General features: G+C 36.8%; 1 protein-coding gene across 1 annotated transcript in view; it reads left to right on the top strand.

Annotated features, from left to right (window-relative positions):
* The window catches only part of NBEA (neurobeachin), a 451,136-nt gene extending 433,082 nt beyond the window's left edge, over positions 1-18,054 (top strand). The window contains exons 54-57 of the mRNA XM_027677697.1: positions 8,924-9,025; positions 12,689-12,885; positions 13,627-13,778; positions 16,276-18,054. Coding sequence (XP_027533498.1) covers positions 8,924-9,025; positions 12,689-12,885; positions 13,627-13,778; positions 16,276-16,366 — 542 coding nt within the window. The 3' untranslated portion in view covers positions 16,367-18,054. The remainder of the gene's footprint in view (positions 1-8,923; positions 9,026-12,688; positions 12,886-13,626; positions 13,779-16,275) is intronic.
* Positions 18,055-24,398: the final 6,344 nt, after the last annotated feature.

The raw sequence follows: 24,398 nt of genomic DNA, 5'->3' as shown, positions 1-24,398 counted from the left end.
TTAGGAGAAAAATAAAAAGAGCTTTCTACTTTCATTTTAAAAAAAAAATAAGACTTTCCTTTACCTCCTCTGATTATATGGGGCTTGGACAGCCTTTTAGTTAGCATCTCCATTCTGGCTGCTTCAATTCTTTTCCAGATAGAATTATTTCAGTTCTGATACTGTTTTGTCATCACTTACATATCTGAATGCACAGAAGTGGTATTTTTGGTATCTCAGGTTTAATATCTTAGCTGCGTAACTTTGGAAGTGTCTGCCTTGGACATCTTGGAAGGATATGTATTGGCTGACAGAAGTAAATGAAAACAAAAATTAATTGTATGACTTGCTCTCCGTCTCTACCTCTATATGGATAAGGCTAAAGAAAAGGTCTTATAATCAGATTAATGGGAGACTGTGCTGCAGGTAGTCATGTCCAGTCAAATGAAATCTTACAGGCAGAGGTATCAGAACTCAGGAAGATTAAATACCTAAGTCCACTGTGGTTGCTTTGAAATATATTGATACAATTTTTAAATATTCATGTTGAAGACATGTTAAAGACTGATGTTGAGGAAGATTGATGTCATCAATATTATTACTATCTCTATTCATTGAATTAAAGTTACCATGGATATGCTAATTATGTACTAGGACTGTGCTATAACCAGAATTTCATGTGTTGCAAACCTATCCTTATTAACAGCTACTTTGACTTTTAATGAACATACATTAATGGGGATAGATCACAAAAACAAAGGGTTTTTAAAAAAAGGACCTTTAAAAACTTCTACAATAACGAAATGCTTCTACTGAAGTAATGACTGGTAGTTTCTGTTCCCTACCACGAACAGACATGATAGTTGTCATATGACTGATTCCCTGTATACTAGTTTTCAAGACTGAAGCATTCTCAACAATCCTTATGAAAATATGTCTGAAGTTTTACATAGTTAAAGCCACTGAAGTACTAAAGAAATCTTTTCTAATCTACCTTTCTATAGTCGCTGGTAGAAGATTAGGATTTATCTTGTAGGAAAAATGAAAGTGAGATGTTCACTGTAGGTCAAATCCAATTACTTAAGATCTTTAGAATCAATTTTCAGAAAGATGTAGATGATAGTTGCAGGGGGAAAAAGGGGGATTGGTTTTTTAAAAGCTGTCATCTGGAGACACAGATAAGGTATTTTATACCACAGGCTTTAAGAAGGTGAAGAACTCAAAGAAAAATGTCAGGTATAGTACCTATCTGGGTTAGGTGCTTGACTTTATAATTATCTTTTAAGCTGAAAGATGGTTAATTATCAATTTCAGCTTCAATACATCCAATTACTAAAAGGAACTTTAGTTGTTTCAGAAAATCTTAAGAGGGACAAAAAGCAAACCCCAGTCCTAAACAGTTTGTTTATTTTACCATTTGTATAGAAAAATGGTATTTCATTCAAAAACATAGCAGTCACAATCACTTGTTGTGAAATACTCTGGGGCAAAAGATTGTCAGATCAAACTTCTTACAGATTTTGCTAAAGTTCCATGTTCCAGAATCTGATCTTTGCTAAACAACTTGTATGTCAACAATCTAACCTGTCAGTCTTGTGTAAAGTCTTTTGCTGAAATACCTGTGCAGGTATGTGCTCAGCGGGTGACTTCAGCTGTGTCTGTGGGAAAACCAGAAACAGCTCTGGTTTAAACAGGAGAATTGAGAAAAAATTGCGACTTGGATAAGGCTCTTACAAGTCTGCTCTAGCTCAGTAGTTGAAAACTCTCCTATAAGAGCATGTGAGCTTCATTTTATAATTTTAAAACAATTGTTCCAAGCAATGCATTTATTAAGTTATCACTTTTAATCTACAATAAGTATAAAAAATGAGTTTCTGGTTTAGTTTGCACTTGTCATTGAAGTTTTTCCCAGATTTTAAATACAATGTTTTCCACAGAGTAGCTTTCAAAAATAGCTTGTAAAAAACCTTCAATGAGTTCATCCAGACAGTGGGAGACTAAGTTCTTGACCAGTAGAGACTGATCCTCATTCCCATATTCACAAGCATATGCTGACTATCAGCTGTAAATTAATGTGGGAGGGGACCCTGTGAACCTCCAGCTTTAGTAGAAAACAAAATTCTTTTTTATGCTCTTGTTTATGGATCTTACATGACATGATGATTGCATATAACTAGAGATAAATCAAGAAATCAGGAGCCCAAACTGCGTACTTTAAACAGCAGCATATGGGGCAAATCCTATTTGTACTTTCTCTGGTCCAACAAACTGGTTTCATGACCATGCCATTGCTAAGTAGAGGTGATAGAAAAAGGTCCTAGACTAGACTAAAAAGACTAGACTAAAAGGCTGGTGTTTGGGGATGCTCCTGGAAAGTGAGAGATGGGGCATGATTTTCTGTAGGCTGAAGGGCAGTTGAATGCAGGGGTTTACGTATGATTGAACCTCCCTTTATTTCTTTATCCTTGCTTAGTTAAGTACCACCTTTGGGAAAAACACTGAACTGAATGAAACTTAGTCCTCTTGCCAGGGTCAGATATCTACTTTCTAAGCCAAAATTGCTGATCTGAACTGGCTAATCTGAATCTGTGCTTTATTAAGTTGATGACCACATTATATAAATCTACTGCAGTTGAGAGAACAGTGAAATGTGCCTGTTTTCTCTTAGTAAGGCATGGCACATAAAAAGGACATAGTTTGCATATTTTAATTCTTTGAGATGATATGAGAAATATAAATCTTTGCAGTTCTTAGAGATTGAAGAGAAAAAATATTGTGATAGATTTTGACAATTTGTGGTTTGATTTTTTTTCTCTTACGATATATAGGGATTTGCTTTAAGTGCGTGCTAATTTGTATACAAATTTCTTCTCACATAGCAACTGTACTAGTCATCACAAAAAGGAGCAAAGAGAGTATATGATATGCCTTGCAGTTCAACATGTATCATTATAGTTGTTTTATTTTTATATTTTGTGATTGCTTTATTGAATGTCTATCTCAAACAAGTGACTTTGAAAATGAGAATTATCTCAGAGTCTTTGAACAGGTATACCAAAGTGGATGATAGAATTTCAGAAAAGTGAGGGACAGATGCTTTCATCTGAAACAGACACAAATTCAGAAACTAATTTGGAAGTGATAAAAATTAATTTGCACACTTTAATTGGAATCAGACTCCTGCATGAAAGAAAGGAAGGGTAGGCAGCTTGTGCTATAAAGGCTGATTGAATTTTTTGTCAGGTAAGTATGTTGGACTTGGCCACTTATCCTCTTGAGCCTCTCCATGCAATATATTACATTCACCCTCTGACTGGTGTTCTTTAAAAGGATCAATGCTATTCCTGTTTTTTCCCTAGAGCCTGAAATTTCATTGATCTTGGGACTTGACATTTCTTATTACCTATTGTAGCTTCCAAGACGATGGCCACAAGAGGTGTGAGAGTTAACCCCCCTTTTTCTAATGCGAGCTCTGCTGACCGTTGGAACATATTGTGTCTTTCAGCCCTAACCTGGGTTTGTTTAGCATTGTAACATAATCTTTAAAGGTGCTAACAATTCATCCTGTTCTAGTGAGTGTATTCTGTATATATCTAAAAGGAAGAATAAGCACTACCATAAAAGATCTTTGTCAAGTTAACCTGCATTTTTTTTAAGTCTGTCATGAAGTATAGCTTTTTGTATTTGCTTTACTTAACACAATTTTGAAACAATTTAAAGTTGTGAACATCAAGGGTTCTACAAGTTTATGTCTTGAAAGAATAGTTGTTCTGAACTCAGAACATTCACTTATTGTTTTATATCCCCCTACATTTTAATATGCCCTAGCTTAACCTTGAAAGGACAGTAGTTTAAAAGTAGCCACTGCCAGGTGGACTGGATGGCTGCCTGAAGGTCCTGCACAAGCACATGGGCACACATACTTAAAGAGTTATTTTATTATGGCACTTGTACATTTGTAGAATTTAAGTAATAATTTTTAAAATATAGTATCTTAGCACTGATCTGGCAGAGTAGAAGTTCTCTGAAAATTAGTTTGTAGTTTTTACTGGCACTGTCTCTACTCTGGTAGCCAAGACATTTCTCTCCTAGGACTGCTATGTAAAAGTAAATGAGCCAGTAATCCACCTGAGCTAAGGCAGTTATCTCTAGTATTTTATCAACAGATATCTGTGCCCATGCTTTGCTGCATACTCCATGGGAACTGTACAGTGCAGGGTGGTTCAACATCTTGCCCAAGTTCCCAAAGCTATTTAGTGGAAGTGATAGGAAGAGATGCTACAGATTCACACTCTTCTGTCCTCCAGTATATCTTTCCTTTTGGAGTCTGGGTTGGTGCAAGGTACCTGAAAGTCCCCTCACCTGGGTGAATGGTTTGTAGCTGTATGCAATGCTGCTCACATTTCTTAGCCTGAGCTGAGAATATTCTGAATATGTTAATATTTTTCTGTCAGCAATCTTTCTTTTACACCCATTGCTCCCTCATGTTGTGGACATTTTTACTGATTGTTTCCTGTTTTAAGATACTCATGTTTATTGGTTGTAGCCTTATCTTTTCATCAAACTCCAGTATGTTTTTTTTCTGACAGTATATATTCAAGAAGGCTATTACATTTTCACTTCCATGAAAGCCATAGTACTTTCTAAGATTTTTTTTTTCTGATAAGCATCCCCTCAAAAGTCCTAACAGTAAAGGAAATAGTAAAGTAAATTATTTTCAGCAAGTAATTCAGCTGTAGCCTTGTACTTGCTTTTGTCAAAGTCAGAGATTAAACAGAAGCTAGAATTTGCCTTGTGGTCTCATTTTTCTTTATATAGAAGACTCCTAGATTTGTCCCCATGGCAATCTGTATCTAATTCCTGTAAAAGGACAATAAGAGAGAAATAGTAACACTGTCTGTTCTCTTTCTTTCCCTCTTCTTTTTTTCCTTACCATGCAAGAGCACCATTTGTTCACAAAGAAACTGACAATGGTATTAAGCATTATATTTTTCAATGAGAAGGGAAGATGTGGGTTTTTTTAGACTTTGTAAAAAGACTTACATGTTTGGAAATACAGTGCTGATTTTTTCCTTTGCCCTCTAGTAATTCAGTTCAAAGGTGCTCCTTTGGGGAAATTACAGGGAGTTTACAGTGATGGTATCTCAGTTCTTAGGTAAGATATTTTCACCTGCAATTCCCTTAGAGCTGCAGCCTTTGACCTTTGGCTGCATCTGTCAGTGGTGATGTGACAATGACAGAATATTTTGCTAGATTTTGAATGATTCCTGGAGTTCACAAGTTCTGTCCTTAGCAACAAAATGTAATATGACTGAGGTTCATGCCACAGCTTTTTCTGTAGAAAGTATCAGTGAATAAATTTTTCTTTGAGCCCTAAGGGGAAAAAATCCCATTTTCAATTACTGCTAATAATGTATGAGATAATGTATAATAATGATATTCCATTATTAATTTGTATTTACTGAAAAACAAGACAAAACAAGGCTTATAGATATATGTTTCAGGGCAGTTATTTCTTATAAGCATTTTCCTTTATAAAAAAATAAGTCAATTAAATATGCTTAATTTGTGTATCCAGAATTTTTACAGTTCCATGATATTATAGTGCTTTCCTAGGAAACACTGAGGAAAATGTCCTTTTGGCAATTTCGTTATTTCTTTTTCTTTTAAAAAATTTCTAACAACATAATAATTTGATTCATTCAGTTTGATGCAGTCTGATGACATTTCTGTAGTCAGATCTTAAGCCAAGATGGCCCTTGAGCATAATTTCTCTTTTTTTCTAGGAGGACATAAAGAAGGAAAAAAAAAAGAAAAAAGTGGAAAATTCTGAATTTAGTTTAATTGCTGGTTTTTTCTCTTTCTGGTATGCACATGGAGAAAACAAAACCTTAAAAGGAGATGGGGTTCTCAAAAGCAATGCTGATGGGGAAATTATAAAAATCTGAATCTCAAAATGTAGCCATCTTTTATGAGATAGAAAAAGCATCTTTTTCTCTTTGTTTTCCAACATCCATCCTTCCCTAGCAGTAGAGCTCAGTTTTCATTTCACATCTTCAGTTTCCAGACCAAAAAGAAACTTTTATTGCAATCTAGATTAAAGCTTGGGAAACTAGGACTTACTGGGGTAGCCCTTCGCATTACAGGTAAGCATTAGTGTTATTAGTGTGTATGTACATTGCAACAATAAGACAAGTAAGATTGAAGCAACCTTTACCACTAAGTCCAAAACTGAAGTAAATCCATGGTTACTAGTATTCAGCTTATTCAGAAAGATATTAAAATACGTGGAATTTTTATGAAAATTTTCATGACAGGAGATGTTAGGGTTTGACAAGAAATACTCTAGATTCATGCTAAATTTTCAAGAATTATCGTTCTATACATTTCTGGCTGCCCAAATTTTAAGCAAGAACTTTAAACTAGACAGACACAGAAATGGGTTGCTACAATGGCTGAAAAGCGGCAAGCCCATCCCTTCAAAGAAGTTTTTTTAATAGAATCAAAAGGAAAGACCAAGAAGAATGATTTATTCTGTAAGTACATAAGTGGAGAAAACACTAGAGAAGGAGAAGATCTGAAGCTAAAGGACAATGCTAACAAAAGAACAGAGAGATGCTAGAATAAAGAAACAAGAATAAATTCAATCTGAAATTCAGAATATTTCTTTCCTTTAGAGTAGGAAAGGTCTGAAACATCCTTCCAAGTCACGTACCCAGATAGCCATTTCATTAATTTATTAACTGGTTTATATGATGTGAGCGTCTACAATAAAAAAAAAAAAAAAGTCATTGACCCACAAAAGTCTATCCAAGCCTCCATTCCTAATGCATATCTTTCAAAAACCTATGCAATATTGCTTAGCTACCCAGGTAGTTCCCTTCGTAATTTGTTTTAGTGTTTAAGTATATTTCCAGTTAGGAAACTGCATTTTATTCCAGAGTTGAAATGTGCGCAGCCATTCCCCCAATGGACCTTGCTATGCCATTAGCTGCAAGATAAACTTCTGGGCTATTGGTCATCTTTTATGCCCATGACTCCCAGTTACAGTAGTCAAGTCACTGCTTTGCTGCCTATGCAGTGAAGAGAAAAAACACTTTAAACACTGTGCAGCCTCCTGTCTTATTCTCTATATCAGTTGTCTGACTTTCCTTTAAGCTCATTTCTGTAAATTTGGATACAAGACTTTCACTTTTCTGGTCTACAGTGACTAAAGAGTTCTTGCTTCCTATTTGCTATGCTAAGGTATTGCACTGAAAGTTCATGTTGAAGGAGTTTTCCTTTCCGGCTCCGTAAATTCTTCTCTATATCACTTTGTTCCAGAACAGAATCTCTCTCCAGTGAACTGAGCTTATGCTTGTCCAGGAAAATGGACCTTCCACCTGGCTGCATTGAAAATATATACAACACATTTTGCTACCTTTTTATTTACCTAGGCAATACAGAAAATGATATAATAATGGCTTTCTCTTGTCATTGATAAACTTTGAAACTTTGCATCGCATTTGTCATTCAAACTTTGCATCAATTTTATATTACAAGCATGTCTTACCAGCAAAGATTTTATATTATCCCATAGATAACATTACTGGTTAGTGTTTGATCAAGAATCAACTTCCAGCTCCTAACTGCACACTCTAATCCACACCCTATTTTACTTATATGTACCTCGTAGTATACACCTCTCTATGGAAAAAAATTGAAGATCTGTCAATGAACCAGCTTCTGTGCCATCCATGTTGTCCACAGTCAGTTCCATATAAAAGTGGTTTAAATCAAAACACTGTATTACTAAGACAAATATCTTGGGAAAAAATACATAGAGCCCATTTTAACATAGCCATGTTAATCAACTGTACCCCTCATCCTATCAAAATCAGATAAGAACAAGACTCCCATTTCCAACACAGCATGGTGACTAGTGTTAATGAGATTTTTACTTCCAGTTCTTCTTGACAGAACTGTGGATAAACCATTTTGTTATTTTGCATAGAATTAATGTTACAGTAATTTATCTGTAGTTCCCTAGGTAATTTCTTTTGTCCTTTTTAGGTATTTCAACTACATGGGCAGAACTCCAGTCCTTTGGAATGTCCCAGTTTTCTGTATTTCATTTGTACAATGTAAATATAACCAGATGAACTCTGTGTTATCCAGCAAGTTGTTAATTTTTTATTCACAATTGACTTGCTTTGCCTGGCAAAGCAATATCAAATACTGAGCATCTGTTATTATTAGAAACAACAGAAATGTTGCTGTTTGTCATATAAACACTCCATAAATGCCCACTTGTTTGAACCCAAAATAAAATTAATTTCCATCCTGAATATAAAGAATAAATATTTAGGGAGTAGTCTATCCTATTCTCTAATAAATTTAATGTGATAAAACTGGCATAGGTATTCATATTGATGTATCTAAAATTGCGTATACCGATAACCATTTTTACACATATTTTAGTCGGTAAGCATTCCCCATGTCTCTGAATCAATATTATCTGTACAATAGTAGTATGTTTCTAGTACAGTGCTGTTCGTCCTCTCTTCTTTTCCTACCCCCCGTTTCATGAAACAAATTACGATCATTAATATTAGGAACATCCTCAACTCATACTACTCTTTAGGTTCATAGCAGAAGTCTGAAGACATATAGGTTCAACAGCAGACCTTTACATTACAGCTGTTTGTAATACCACCACACTTTGTGTTCTTTTAATTAGTTTATTAACGCATTGGAAAGTTGTTCTTATGAAACTTTATGCTACCTGAATATATTTTGCTTGTTGTGCTAAGTATGAGATGTTTAATCACACTGCACCTCTCTTTCATGCTTACTGATTTGAAGCAAATTATAGCAAAGTTCTTTTGTTGATAAACCAGGTCTGATTTAGGATTCCCTGTTGTTTTCTTTTTCCTGTTCTTCTCACTTTTTTTTTCTTTAACAGGTGATTATCCAGCTCCTCGCGCTGTTCTAACTGGCCACGACCATGAAGTTGTCTGTGTGTCGGTCTGTGCAGAGCTGGGACTTGTTATCAGTGGTGCTAAAGGTCAGAAATGTTTTTATGAATTAAGTCTTAACATTTTTAGAGTCTTTTTTTAGTGGGACTTCTCAAACTTTCCGCACACCACATATACTTTAATCATCCAAAGTAATCTCTACTAAGACGTGTTGTAATTCTGGGGGAATCTGAAGCAGTTTACTCTGAAAATTGGGGACCCCTGGTGGCCTAGTGGTTAGCATGCAGGACTCTCACCTCTGCGACCCAGGTTCGAATCCCAGCCAGTCCCCCGGGCAGATGGAACCCGTTAGCCCTGTAAGGCCATCCATCTATGAGAAGGTCACTCTAAACAAACCTGCGTCCTGAGGACCTCACTGCCATTGTCCAAGCGTGCTTGGCCCCGGCAGATGAACCTTAGGATTAAAGGGTGGGCTCAGTTCAGCGCAGGCTGTGTCTCACCTAAAAAATCCATTGCGCAGGCTGGAAAGGTAAAAAGACCTTTCCCCAAATCTTCGTTCACGAAGAGTGGCCATTATTATTATACTCTGAAAATTGTTACTTACCGTCTGTACTTATGAGTTTAGATACAAAATAAATTGTTCATACCTTCCAACTATCAGTCTTTGCAGCTATTCCCCCAGTTCTGGAAGGTTATTTTATAGAAATGTATGCAATAATTCTAGTGACATCTAGTGATTTTTAAGAAACCTATATATGGAGATGAGTATTTTGGGGAGGTCCAACTCCAAGTTCTCCACTCTGATCTTAAATGAATGGTAGTTTGTAGCACTGACCTCACTTTCCAGGGCAGCAGGATCAGTTTGCTTGGCTTTGGATCTGTGTACATTTTATCCAGTAGGGGGATTTTTTGCAATGACTTCTAAATAATAATGAGCAGCTGCAGGTTTGTTGTTACCTCTCTTAATGTTTTTCAGTCATCTGTTCACACTTTCTCATTGTTATGTATGAAATCCAAAGCACCCAAAAATTTCTAATGCAAGTGTTCAAAATCCTTTCCAAACCTGCAGCAGTCTCCTGTATAACTGGTAATCATTGTAAATAAAGCACCAGCCTCAGTGAGTGTTTGCTTCATCCTTCCTTACTCTGTTTCTCCTTGATTTGTTATATTTCACTTGTTTTACCCATCTTCTCCTCTTCCCCATTAATTCCAAGTCCACTTTTCTCCCCCACTGCTCTCTCTCGTTCAACTTCTTAATTTGTCAAATTGCATGTCTTTTTTCCTTTCCTATTTGCCTCTCCCTCCTCCCCTTTTTCTCTTAGTTTCTTTTGTGCTACCTCATCTCTTCTTCCTTCTTGTTTCCTTTCTATACATTACCCTTGTCCTTCCTTAAGGTTCTTTTTTTAATATATTTTCCTGTCTCATTTCCACTCTACTCCTACATCCACATCTAGTGACTTGCCTTCTCTGTCTACAGTGATGCCCATTTTATTCATCCCCATAGATATCTTTGTACTCCTTTTTCAAAAGTTTGCTACTTCTGAGGGTGAGAAGAAGGTGATACTTGCTCTGCTGGCTTTTGCTCACAGCTGAGCTCCTGGGATATTTTTTTTTATACTGCCTTGGAGCTCAACATTTATTTTCAAAGCTGAGTGTGAAACTTTTCAGTAAAGCCATTTTTAACAGGAAATCCTAATGGGTCATTAACTCTCATGATGGCATACTACATAACAGTCATAGGCAAAGTCAAGACATTTGGGAAAAAAATGTACAGTGATGCTGATCCTAAAATTTTTCTCTTGCAGCACTGCTATTTCTTACCCTTTAAGGCAGCTTCATACACTCTTGCTGCTATAATAGTCTACCTTTTCTTTTTATAAATTATAGTCTATCTTTTTATAAATTTCCTCTTCTTAAAATAGATGGAATCTGTACTCTGTGATCATCTGCTTCATTAAGTATATGATGTTTTGGTAACTTACACATTTTTAGAGGTAAAGGCTGATGGAGAACCAAAGACTTTTAAATCAAATTCAGAATATGCTTGTAATTGATCAAGAGAAATGGAGGCCCAGTCTGTCTCCTGAGGTACTCTTCTCATGTTCTTCCTCTTGAAACTCTAGTCTGTATAAAAAAATGCAGAGAGAAAATAATTATTTTTTTTCTGTTTTCCAAGAGATGCCTTTTTTAAAGCTTCTTCTTCAGTTCTGTTCTTTCCAGTGTTTTCCAGTTTCTTAGGTTGTATCTCATGGTAGAGCTGCATTGCCCTGCCATCCTGCCTGAGTGCAGCCTGTGCTTCCTGGTGGGCAGCTGTTCCTCCGGAACTGGCTGTAGCACTGCAATAACACGCACAGCACTCAAGAACCTGCTGAGGCAGGGAGACAGCAAATATAGGACTCCTCTGAGTAAAATCCTGTGCATCAGGTTGATTTTCGCATGTTCTTACCCAACAAACCCAAAAGAGAGTGGTCAGTCTGTATGTCCTCACAATAGCATCCTAAATCAGATGTGCCTTTTTGTGTCCATGACAACTCAGCTGTGAAGGTATGACACTTTTCTTTGGAAAAATCTAACAAGGTAACTGTTCTAAATGTGGAGGCATCACTTCCTGTAACATTCTGGCACTTTAGTATTTCCAAATCTGAAACTCAACTATTTGAGAAAATAAATTAATTCCATTGCAGTGGTATCCCATGGACACAGTCAATAAGTCAGTGCGCATAAAGACTTCATGCAAACACAGATAAAATCATGTTTTCAGAGGGTTCACAAATGAAGTCACTGATGCTGTGATTCATTCTACCTGGGTAAACCAGCTGCTGTGTGAATTTCAGAGAAGTTAGAAGGGCTTAATGTGGGGTGACTCAGTCTGACAATATGATTTTGCTTTAAGGGTCATAAGCCAGTTGGATAAGGAAGAGATTGCTGTACTACCCAGGAGTATCCTGTGATTCATAAAAGAAAACAATTAGTATTTACTGTGATTCATTATGTTTATCACAGAAGAAACTCTTCTTCTTAGTAAGAATACAGATCTCTCTTTCAAAAGAGCTTTTCTCAAAAATCTTGAAATGGAAATAGCTTAGTTTTGCATCTTAAAATTTTCATTGTAGTTTTCATAGCTGTTTGTTTCTTTCATGAGCAGTAATAAAAATATTAAAATCTCATATTAAAATCTCTCTGGAGTAAATGGAGTTATAGTGTGATCTCCTAAAATCTCTTATAGTCCAAGTATCATTGTAACTGTTGGCTATCAGATGACTCCCTTTGCTAAAACAATTCAGGACTGAAACCTATGCATAATATGTTCATTGGGACAGAGGATCTACAGGAACTGCCACTGTCTGTAGGAAAAATATGCAGTAATACAATCATATGCCCTCTGGGAGTTGCTTCTACTATAGAGCCCCATCTGTTTAATTTGATTGGACAGGCTAAAAAGAGTTCCTGTTGTTGGAGAAAATCAGTAAGACTGAGACTTCTGAATGCTTGGAAACAGGAAAGAGTATTTTAAAAGATGGATCAATAAAAACTACTACCACTTTTAGGCATGTTGTAGCTATTTTCTTGATACGCTAGCTCTTACATTCCTTTCCTGTTGCATGTTTTAAATTCTTTGGGCAAACACTGCAGCTTCTCATATCTATGCAGGACTAATGTGATATAAATGTGTATTATGCATTCCTTTTGTGCACAGAGTATATAGTTTGTATAAGCAGAAAATGTATGATATATTATGTTTTCATGTACAGAAGGTCCTTGCCTAGTACACACAATTACTGGAGATTTGCTGAGAGCCCTGGAAGGAACAGAAAACTGCTTGTATCCTCGCTTAATTTCGGTATCTAGTGAAGGTCACTGCATCATCTACTATGAACGAGGACGGTTCAGCAATTTCAGCATTAATGGCAAACTCTTAGCTCAGATGGAGATCAACGATTCAACTAGGGTAAATCTAAATGCAAACAAACATTTTTTGTGTGTCATCTTTATTTATTAAAATAAATTGAGTTTATGTGCTATATGGTTTAAAGGTAATCATATATGTAAAATTGCTGCCTTCTGGTTAAGTCATTGAAACACATATTCTTTCATCACCATCTCCAAATACAAAAATGCGCTTGAGCTTTTCCGGAATAAATAAGAACAAATAGTTTATGATCCCACACAATTCCTAGAATTTTTGTTTGGAATTAAATTTCAGTGGGAAATATGTCTTTGAAACAAAATGCTCTGAAAAGTCTTCATTCTTCATTTATTAGCCAAGACATGAATTCACACCTTCGGGACTCTGCTCTCTCACTAGCGATTGAAGCAGCATTAAGAATGCAGATCACTGCTCTCTTTTAGATGTTAGTGATGGCACCAAGCATTGTAGAACAAACTATGTTATGTAAAAATGTTGTGTACTGAACTAAAGTATTGGCAGATTCAGCTAAAGAGCTTTTTTGTTATATATCATGTTTAAAAACACACAATTGTTTTATTTATAATGGATTTGAATTTATTTAAAATCCAAAATTTGTTGGTTTGTTTTTTGACGGGGGAGAAAGAGGATTGGAACTCTTTTTCTTGAAATTTAAAGTGGATAAAGCATAAGAGATGCTTATAAGTTGATTTTTTTTTTAATATTGAGACAATATCCATAAAAACTAACTGTGTGCTTGGGATTTGTCTTTTTCTCCTGAAGGCCATCCTCCTGAGCAGTGATGGGCAGAACCTGGTGACAGGAGGAGACAACGGTGTAGTGGAAGTATGGCAGGCTTGTGACTTCAAGCAGCTCTATATTTACCCTGGCTGTGATGCTGGCATAAGAGCTATGGATCTGTCTCATGATCAGAGGTGAATTTACCTTTCATATTTGTATGTAAATGCTAAAATTTCACAAAGTATACATCTTCATGAACTTTAAGTCATGAATTTATTGTATGCAGTCGTTAACAGGATATGTAAAAAAACATTAGTCCTGTTGTTATCTTGTTGATTTATCTGACTCAACACTTCCTCTGCTCCTTGAGTCTCATAATGCAAGCACTTAACATTAGGGTGAGATCTTATATCACTGAAGTCAGTAAGCCAGACACTCAGCCAGCAAGATATGGCTAAAATTGCATTAACTGAAGAATGCAGGAATAGTCAGACTGGATCAGAGTGCAATAGTACCTATTAACCAATGCCTGAAAAAACAATTTAAAAAGTTTGTGGTACCTTTCTGATTTTCAGCCATGTAGAACTTGAGAACTTCTTGGTGTTGCATCTAACTCATTATGTGTAACATTATCAGTGGATTGATCCACGAGGATTGAATGTGGTCATTTCCTTTAACCTTCCTGAGCAATGGAGGTGCGGTGTACAAGCCTAGATTTTTGCAGTACTGCTGTGTCACTGATATGCCCACAGTCAATGTACAAGATACATGCATCTGGTCCCTCAGTCTTCTACTGTGATTATATTGTAAGCCTATATGTTGCATTTATGGTTTTTTGTTTGCATCATGCATCAGTCTTGTATTCCTTATCAATATACAAACTCATGACATGCAAAGAATTCCTAGGATATTAGAAAAATCATACAGTGTTCATTTAAGTTAATTTTTTCTTACACTTTTCAGCTTTCCTATCCATTCTGTAAAGTAACAAAAACACCTTTAAGCAAAATAGGTATCTAATTTACTCAGGTGTGCATAGATGACTTGAAACAATTTTTTTTGCCTCAAACTTACTCTTATTGAAACTAACTTACAGAAAGAAGCCTGTTTGCTTCTAGAGCTTTGCAGTTTATACATACATCATATACTCTGAGTTGTTCAAAGGGATTTATTTACACTGAAAAAAATTTCAGCTAGCCTATTTTCTCCATCCTTTATTGCAATACAAGGCTGGGAAGCCCCATCTGTACAAAATGTTTTAAGGACCTGCTTGGCTTTAATCACATAATTAAGCAGAGAATGGTTTTTGTATGGATTCATAGAAGTGGTGCTAGACACCTTATCCAATATTTAAACTGAGCTACCATAATTAGATATGGGATAACTGAAGAATCACCTCAACTATTGCTACCAAAACAACATAAATCTGGGGCTACATTTCAATATGAAGCTTTTTAGGAGTACTAGGGTGTGATCAGCTTATGATTAAGGCACCAGTTCAGTTGTCTTCGCAGAGGCATCTCATTATGTCTGGGAGGCCCTAGGATATCCAGCTGATCCCAGCTGCAGCCCCATGTGCAAAGAGCTCCACATGTCCTGTGTCCCAGCTGCCAGCCAGCATAGACATGTCAGCCATCCTAGGTCACCTCTAGTATCATGAAATACCTGAAATTATGTAGCTAGGTTCTAAAACATCTGAATGAAAGTGTTTTCACACAGGTGCCTTCTTGTGAGCTAGAGGAATAAGTTTCTGTAATAACAGCGGTGATTTATTTGCTACAGCCTGTGGAATCTAAAAGACAATTAAGCTCATTCTAAAGTACCTGTCCAGTGACCTGTAGAGAGTTGATCTCAGGCTGCACTGAAGGTACTGATTAGGGCCTAATTTGATTGTCTACTCATAGCCAGTTAGTACTGTTTGAGATACCTCAGTGGTCTGAGTGCATGCCTTGGGTGACCATGGCAAAGGACCTAGTGAAGACCCACACCTTTCTGCAGAGGCAACTGGAATCAAGGCAGAACATATGAGAGCATCTCAAATGACATTATTCTGGAAAACCTCTCCTACGAATACAGGCTGAGAGAGTTGAGATTGTTCAGCTTGAAGAAGATCTAACTTTAGGGAAGTGACCTTTCAGTGCTTAAAGGGGGCTTACAAGAAGGAGGGAGAGCAACTTTTTACTTGGGCGGGTAGTGATAAGACAAGGAGGAACAGTTTTAACCTAAAAAAGGAGAGATTTAGACTAGATATTAGGAAGAAGTTCTTAGAGGATGGTGAGACACTGGAACAAATTGCCCAGAGAAGCTGTGCATGCCCCACTCCTGGAAATGTTCAAGTCCAAGTTGGATGGGATCCTGGGCAACCTGGTGTAGTGAGTGGTATCCCTGCCCATGGCAGGGGGGTTGGAACAGGATTCTATGATTCTAAGATTCTTTGATTTTAACTATGTGAAGGTGAGTGAATGGACCTCTCATCTCGCTTGACCAGAATGGCAACATGGAAGTTTGGCTCATATGTCAACACCTAAATGTAGCATCTCCATTGCAAGCTTGGTCATCACCCATGATCTTAATCTTCAGACAGTGTTGCAAAAAGTGCCTTGTTCTTTTAGCTTTTTTACTGTTTATGATAAACTATCCCTCAAGAAGGTAAAGGAGAATTAACATCACCATCTTTGATATCTTTTTCAGAACTCTGATTACTGGCATGGCTTCTGGAAGCATCGTAGCTTTTAACATAGATTTTAACCGGTGGCATTATGAACATCAGAACAGATACTGAAACTGAATGAAGAACTGAAAGCCCAGGTAAAGCTGAGAGCACAAGTGCTGCAATGAAAGGTGTAGTCTCTGGTGGAAAACCACGTCTGCATTGACCTCCGTTGTACATTCCATTACACCCAGCAATAGCTGTACATTGTAGTCAGCAACCATTTTACTTTGTGTGTTTTTTCACAACTGAACACCAGCTGCTGAGAAGCAAGCTTGTATCATGTAAATTATATGAATTAGGAAATGTTTTGGTAATTATTTCATATATCTTTCTTTACTGAGAAAAGGTAGTAGGATGCGCCACAAGAGACTTTTGAAAATTCTGGGGAATCTTGTGTCCAGTTATTTCAATGTTTAGGCTTTGAACCTAACATGCATCCCATCTCCAGCCTCTTTTCAAGCTGAGATTAAAAAAAATATGTTTGATACTTTGTACATCAGATGCACATCTTAACTTTAAAGGGATACTTTTGTAAAAGTAAAACCTTGTATAAAGAACAAAACTGTTTCTTAATTTTATTGTGGAGTTACAACTTGCATGTACTTTAAACCTGATGTCTTGAAGGAACAGGTGCATTCACACAAATCAGACTGGAGATCTGCCTAAGGGTACAGCTTGTTTTAAAGGGTTGAATTTGGGAACAAACAGTAATTTTGACATTTCTACCCACATATGTTTTTCACTTTTTGAATCTAAAGTTTACCCCAACGAAGTGGAGTTCTGCTCATGAAGCATTTGGATGAAAAGCCATCATTTGCCATATTTATACTTTATACAATAAAAATTAATTTCCTCCCTTTTAAATTCAAAAACTAGACAGAAAGGGAGCAAAGAGGGAAGTTCAGTTTAATGCTTTGTAATGCTTAATGACTCCCAATACAGACAAAGTGCTATACTTCTGGATTATTAATATTTGGCCTACAAATCACGGGCAAGAGAGCCCTCATTGATTTTTTACCTAATTTGTCCTCTAAGGACCTGAGCCTTAGTTTCATTGTAAAGGTGACTGAGGTTGTTCTTTTCAGTTCTTCTGAAAATCTCACCTGAAGCCACTCAGATTAAGGCACTTCATCTTTTACAATACTGTAATGATAATTATCAGAATAATTTTCTGCACATTGTACTGATCAAATTACACACCCAGGGGTATATACACTTTAATTCATGTTTCTTCTTTGTATATTTGGTGACTGTATTGTCATAGATGTACATATTGTGTCGGTAGGGCTATGAGGCATGTAACAGGAATGTAATTTTCTCAGAATTTACACTCACTTGCAGTCATTTATTTAAAAAGATAATGGATTCTTTGTATTGGCACTTTGCACCAGAAACATATCATTATTTATCGATGTGATTACTTATTTGTTATTCACCTTGTATTAGTAAGTTTAGCACTAAATTTCCTTCTTCATTGTTGTTTGTATTTAAAAGATTCGGCAATCATGGGGATCAGCGTAATGATTAAGTTATTCATCACCTGTCTGTAAGCAATATCTTGAGTTTGTAGCTTAGAATTGGGAGACTATTGAACATCTGGAGGACAAGTTCATTTCATCTTGAGATCATGGTGAAATATTTTGGATATATAAATTCCTTAAGCTATTGTAACCATGTTTTATTGCAAACATGTAAAATATGCCAGATGTGTGTGAGTTGGAAATCAAAAAGAAAAATAAAATATGCAAAGAATTCAAGGATTGCTTTTCATTTCAATAAACCTTTTGTCAAAACATTCACATTATCATTAGGAATAAACAATTATTTAGGAAATCCTTACTGATATGCCAAGTATATGCCAAAAATTATGCATGTCTGGGTGGTTGTATTTCCTAGGGTCTCAGGAAAAAAGCCGGAGGTTACAGAGTGAGTTTTGCAACTCTTTTTGTCAGTACATGGAGAGAAGCTACTAAAGATACTTTGTTCAGCAGCAGTGAAAAATCAAAGCCTTTAAGGGTTATTTAGGATCCTTGTGAACAGACAATAATCTTATATAATAGACCTTGCAGAGAGCAAAGATCTGATGAGGGCAATTTTGGATATCTCTCATTATCTAATACGATGGATAAATTTAATCTTATTTTGGGCATTGAAAGTTAGATATTTACAGTATCTGCATAGCAAGACAAAACAGATGGGATAAATTGCCTTTTGGAAATGCTGAGGTCCCTGCAAAGATTACAGCAAGTAAGTGGAGATAGATATATGTCTGAAAGTCAGATGTCTAAGTTAAGGTAGCAATAGTAAACCAAATGCTTTCCTCATAAGTAGAAAACTCCCAAAAGTTTTCAAATTCTCGATAGCACAATAGCAACCAACACTTCAATTTGTTGCCCGACTCATTGCCTTTACATTTAGAAGGACTGTTCTTTAAATATTTATCAAAATGAACTAAAGCCAATACTTGAGAACCTTATTAGAATATAGTGTACGTTTGAGCAGATACTATTTATATCAATCAGCTTTTGAATATAGAATAACCTAAATTGATCAATTTTTAGCTGGAGGAGATATGGGGGAGGAGATGGGAAGATTGGTATGTTAACAGTATCATGAGAAACAGTTTATTGATATGTCACAACCTCCATTCTATCATTATGCAAGTATCACCTGTAATTTCATATATTATTCAACAAATTGATTTAAAAATATGCCATTGCAATTAAATGAAAATGGAAATTGCTATTATTTTAATTAATACTGTTGTTTTCATAAAGTCTCTCAGTGTGACGTGAAATACAATTTAGTCACAAATTAGAAGTTTTTGTGCTCAAGCAAACCTTTATATGAGAAATTTGTCATGGGTTACAAGAATAAAAAAAAAAATCCCCCTGTATTGTATTCACAGGTAGGGGTACCCAAACAAGTTGGGCTCATAATAATAGTAGTAATGTAATGTTACTACTACTGCTAATACTACTACTACTAATAATAGTAATAATAATGTGCCAGCTCCATTATGGTTTAAGTTATAAAAATAGAGTTTCCACAAAGGCACAGGGTAAGGAGAATGTATTAATGGGCTTGTATAGTTACATAGACCAACTTGATATCGTTTTTGTGGTGGAACACCCCTGCCACCTTTTACTCTCTGTTTAATTTCTATTTTTTAAGAAAAAAAAATTGTATGATTGGGTCAGGATATTTAAATTCCTTTATTGCATTTGCTGATTTGTGTTAATTACATTAGTATACACCTATCTGTTGCAGGGTCTCTTTTTGTAAACAGACAATATACACATATCTCAATTTACATCATAAATCTTTTCCAAAGCTTCAGCTGCCCATTTCTGTCACACAGTATGTCTAGTCTGACTCACTTTTTTTCTCTATGGAAATTAGAGCTACTGATCCCTGGGCAGTCTCTGAGAACTGCTTGTGGAACATGAAGCAGCTTTGACCAAACCAGTTAAATGCAATTAATCTCTCAGCTAAGGGAGATGCAGCATTAAGGATAAAACTGTGCAACTAAAGTATGCCTACAATGTAAATAGTGCACAGTTATTGGCTGTGTTTCTGCCAGTTCATCCTAGGTTAAGCACTTGACTGTAAGCCATTGCCATACAGGAGAAACAATGCAACAGCTATGAGGTGCATTCCTTGTCCAGATCCTACCACTGTTGGAGAAATGCTGATTTCTCTACATGAGCAATAATAAAATAAAAGCTTCTGCATATTTTCCCCAAGGAAACACTAGTTAGGCTCAATTTACTGGGAGAACTTTGGATAAATAATGATTATGCTGATAGACAATCTTGTGGGTTGTGCCTGTAGAGCTAAAAATGCTGCCTGTGAACAACAGTTGTGGTGAGTGCTTGTTATAATACAGTGCATCAACCCTGCTGACAAGCAAGCAGGATGTTTGAAGCAAGCCTTCTGCTCCCGGGGATAAAAGCATTTGAAGCAGACACAGGGAGTGAAGGGCTGACTTATGACAACAGCAAGAGAACCACCTCCTGATACAAGATGTCTAGTACATATAAATATTTCATTTGGATACTTATAGCTGGAGTTTATGCTCACATTTTTCAAGGATTTAACTGTGGACTGGTTTTATTTAGGCTTAGGTGTGGGTGTGTGAGTGTGTTACTTGCAAACCCTGAAAATGCGTAGACTAAAGTTGGTATTTAAAGAAGGAAAAAAGTACTGGAAGTTTATATGTCTGTTTACAGTTTATAGACTCTCTAACCCCAGTGATTACTTTTGCAACATCTACAGTTAAGTATCAATATCTGAAACTGACAAGAAAAAGAAGTCCTGAGACTGCTTTCTTGTAAAGTTTATAAGCTGTGGCCACAGAATTAATTTACAGAGGAATTTACATAGATGAAAATCTGCCAAACAGCTGAACTTAGTTTACAGGTCCCTCCATGGTGATATCATGCCTAAACCACACAACAGCTCCACATTGTTAGCTAGAAATAAGCTCTCTCTCAGTTGCACCCCATTTGCACAAAAAAGGACCTGGGTAATTAACAGTACCTATGTGCAAAATTTGGAGTCCGGAGTGTTTTTTATTCATGAAAAGATTGGCATAAGGGGTCTTATGTGCTTAAGGGTGCCACAATGCCAAGTCACCTTCAGCCTAGCATTCCTAACATCAAGAAGAAAATATGCTTTTCTGTGTAAAACTAGGTAGAAAAAAAAATCTCTTCTGGTAAGAGAAGACTACAGACAGCTAAAAGCTATCTGCAACAGGAGATTTGGCTTAAAAGTTTCATGTCTGTTTATACTTTGGACAGACTTAGTCTTGGCAAGATGCTGCAATGACCAAGCCCTGTGGCAAAGTTAATTCTTGTATCACAAGTGTGCAAATTTAAGAATGATGCGCTTAGTTTCCCTCACTGTGTAGCAGAACTAGTCCCTGCCAGAAAAGGCAACAGAACAATTGAAAGTGGTCTTTCAGTCCCACTGTACAGCTATGCGTATAAAACCAGTGCCTATGGCTTTTCAGATATATTAGTTTGTACAGAGCTATCAAAAAAGAGATAAAATAGTACCTAGTAGCCAGTGTCCCTGCATTCACATCTTTCCAAATAATAGTAGTAGAAAAAGGACAGTTTCAGTAGGAAGGCAGCAGCACTCTGGAAAGGGGCCAGGGGCTTGGAGAAAAGTTAGAGAGATAGATTTCTCCTACAACAAAACATTGTGTCCATTTCTTCCAAATGGGCCTGAACAGATTGTCCCAGCTCTACCCTGCAATGTCCTTTTTGTATCTCTTTCCTCTACTAAACCCTTCTGTCCCTGTTGTTTTAACTTGCCATGAAGACCGGGCTGTGAGTCATATTTTCTGTTTTCTGCAACTATGTCCTTCCTGTATCCATGACATGCCCCCACTCCCCTCACTGGGCTCCAGAAAGCCCACACAAACCTCTTAATCAAGCTTCTTGATGTCCCCATATGTCTTGCAGGAGGTAAAAGCCTGAAATGAAAGGGTATCCTATCTTCCATCTATCTGTTGGTGCAGAACCAGCGGTCATATGGGAGTATTATTCTCCTAGTAATTAACACAAGTCAGGGCCCTTTTCTGACCTGAAGGTAAATGGCATGACAGCCTCTAGCCATGCTGCCAGACTCCTTAGGATCAGCCATTCACCCATCCTAGCCCATGCACACTGCAGGATGTTGTTTAGACAGTGGTAAGTTAATGGTGTACTAGCTACACCATGCAGATGAGCACAGCACAAAGCCCAAGCCTCCACCTTTCATTGCTCAAGCTGCTAGATGTAGACAAGGCACCTGCAAGGAGCCACTTGTGGGTTCCATGTCCATCAGCGTATCAACCGTATTACAGAGTCATGACAGGTGGTGCTTGGAACTCAGCGAAAACTCTCAGCCACAAGTTTATGCACCTGTTGGAGCACTGCACCCTAAGACCACAGCTACGTAGTCCTAAGCTTTTGGATCACTCACTACAGCTATTGCAATAATGCACTTGAAAGGTGCTCAGCTCATTAAGACCTTTGGGATGCTTAGACCCACATTCCCCTTGTGTGTTGCCTTATGTATACATGTACATGAGCAAATATCAATATTGACCTGAAAGAGCTTCTACTCACTCTGTAGAGGTATATGGTCAAGGCTCCTCCTTTGCTATTCCTCCATGAAGATCATTAAGACCAGCTTCAGATCCATTAAACTGGATACTTTGAAAAGAGGTAATAAGCTCCCATCACCATTGCTATAGCTTCCTCTGTTGTCAGAGGCTTATGCCCTGACTTGATAAGTCCCTCAATGGTAAATTATCTCATGGGAGATGAGCCTGAGAGCCAGACACCTACTGTAGCACTTATGAATGTCAGCTGGAAAGGATTCTGCTGGGGCATAAAACTCCAGACGTAATGAATGAGTATGGATCCTGTGCAGGAGTTGACTATAGATAGCATATTCAAAATATTCCTCGTTCCATGTGGGCCATGATTAGTGTCCCAAAGGGTGCTGATCCTTCTTCATTGACGGATGATCTGGCCAGTACACTAGACAGGAATATCTGCAGTGTTCCATGCCTGTCCATACCATATGTGATAGGGCAACACATACACAACTAGAAAGATTAAGGATCATGGTTTTCTGCAAAATGCAATCTGTTAATTGAGGAAGGGGTGAAAAGCTGGGTTCTGATATACATAAGGATAAAAACTTGAAAAAAAAAATTGCTTGCCTGCAACTTTTCTTCAAGATAACATTGCCTTTAGGGTGATTTTCAGCCTACTGCTTAATCCCTCTTTCCTAAATATCTCTCTGTATCCTATGAGTTCTGGTACCCCTTTTGTCACCTTGTGTTAGCCATGGGGTGGGAAGGACTTCTGTGCCTTTCAGAGGCACTCACAGCACGAGTATGCATGCGTATGTGCAAGGCCACTCAGTTATTGATCAGGCTTTTTGCTATTTATGGGACTTTTTAGCAATAAAGCAAGCCAAAATAAAGAAATTATTAAATCATAATGTTAGATGGTACCAAGTAGGAGAAACGGAGAAATGGACATTCTAGGACAAAACGAGGAGTCTACACCCAAGTCAAAGTTCATTTTTTGTGTATAAGGAAAACAAAATAGAGCATCACCACACACAATCCCAGAGCAGACTGGGGATGTGCATAGGAACCTTTCCAGATTAATAGATGCATCCAGTCATAAACCAGACTTTGAAGGGTAAAACACTTGTATTTATATTGCCACCACTTAAATTATACTCAAATCTTCTTTTAAGAATCTAATATCTCTCTATATCTGGCCTGCAAACAATCAAATTACAGGACTGCAACTCCTGGAAATGTCCATTTCTAGGCATTTAATGTGGATCTACTTATAAGTGCATAAAACCTCCAGTCCTTCTTGCAGACTGCTTTTCTTTTCAGACATCAATGTTTGCAGTAATTTCTCTTAAGCATATTTTCAGTACAAGTCCTCCTCCTTAATAATGCTCTTTTCCACAACACTGTGCTGGAAAGATTTCTGTACTTTCCATAAAAAATAGTGTTCAGATACAAACTATGCATGTTTCAAAAGATAAAAGGCTAAAGAATAAGGACACTTTAAGCAAGCGTTAACATAACTGCAAAACAGACCCACTGAGAGGTCTTTTTCGAAAGAAAACATTTGAAATCTCAGGTGAACAAGAAATTTAGGAACTCAGAAACAAACAAAAAAAAAGAAAAGAACTTTCTGCAGGATTACAGCGGAAACAATCAGCTTTTGGACATTGGAAATAACAACTACCTTTAGATATACTGACATGGATGTGACTGTTATTTCCTCATCAAAATATTGTCCAATATTAGTCAAATGTCATTCATTAAATCATTGTTATTCATTTTACACATTTGTAAACTCATCCAAACTATCAAGTCTATTTGTTACAAATTATTTTGATAGCAAATAATCTCATTATTTTAATTAATCCATAAATTAATCACAAACTACTGTTTTCCATGGGATCCTGTCACAATGACAAGCCTGTCACAATTTGATTAATTTTTTCTTTACTATTTTGGCAGGGATTTTGTGTTTTAATCAGTTTATAAAGAAAAAAAACAGGGAAA

Source organism: Neopelma chrysocephalum, unplaced genomic scaffold (assembly GCF_003984885.1).
Source record: "Neopelma chrysocephalum unplaced genomic scaffold, ASM398488v2 Primary Assembly neopelma1_43, whole genome shotgun sequence".
Taxonomy (NCBI): Eukaryota; Metazoa; Chordata; class Aves; order Passeriformes; family Pipridae; genus Neopelma; species Neopelma chrysocephalum.
The sequence above is the reverse complement of the archived record's forward strand: the minus strand, read 5'-3'. Positions and strand labels throughout refer to the sequence as shown.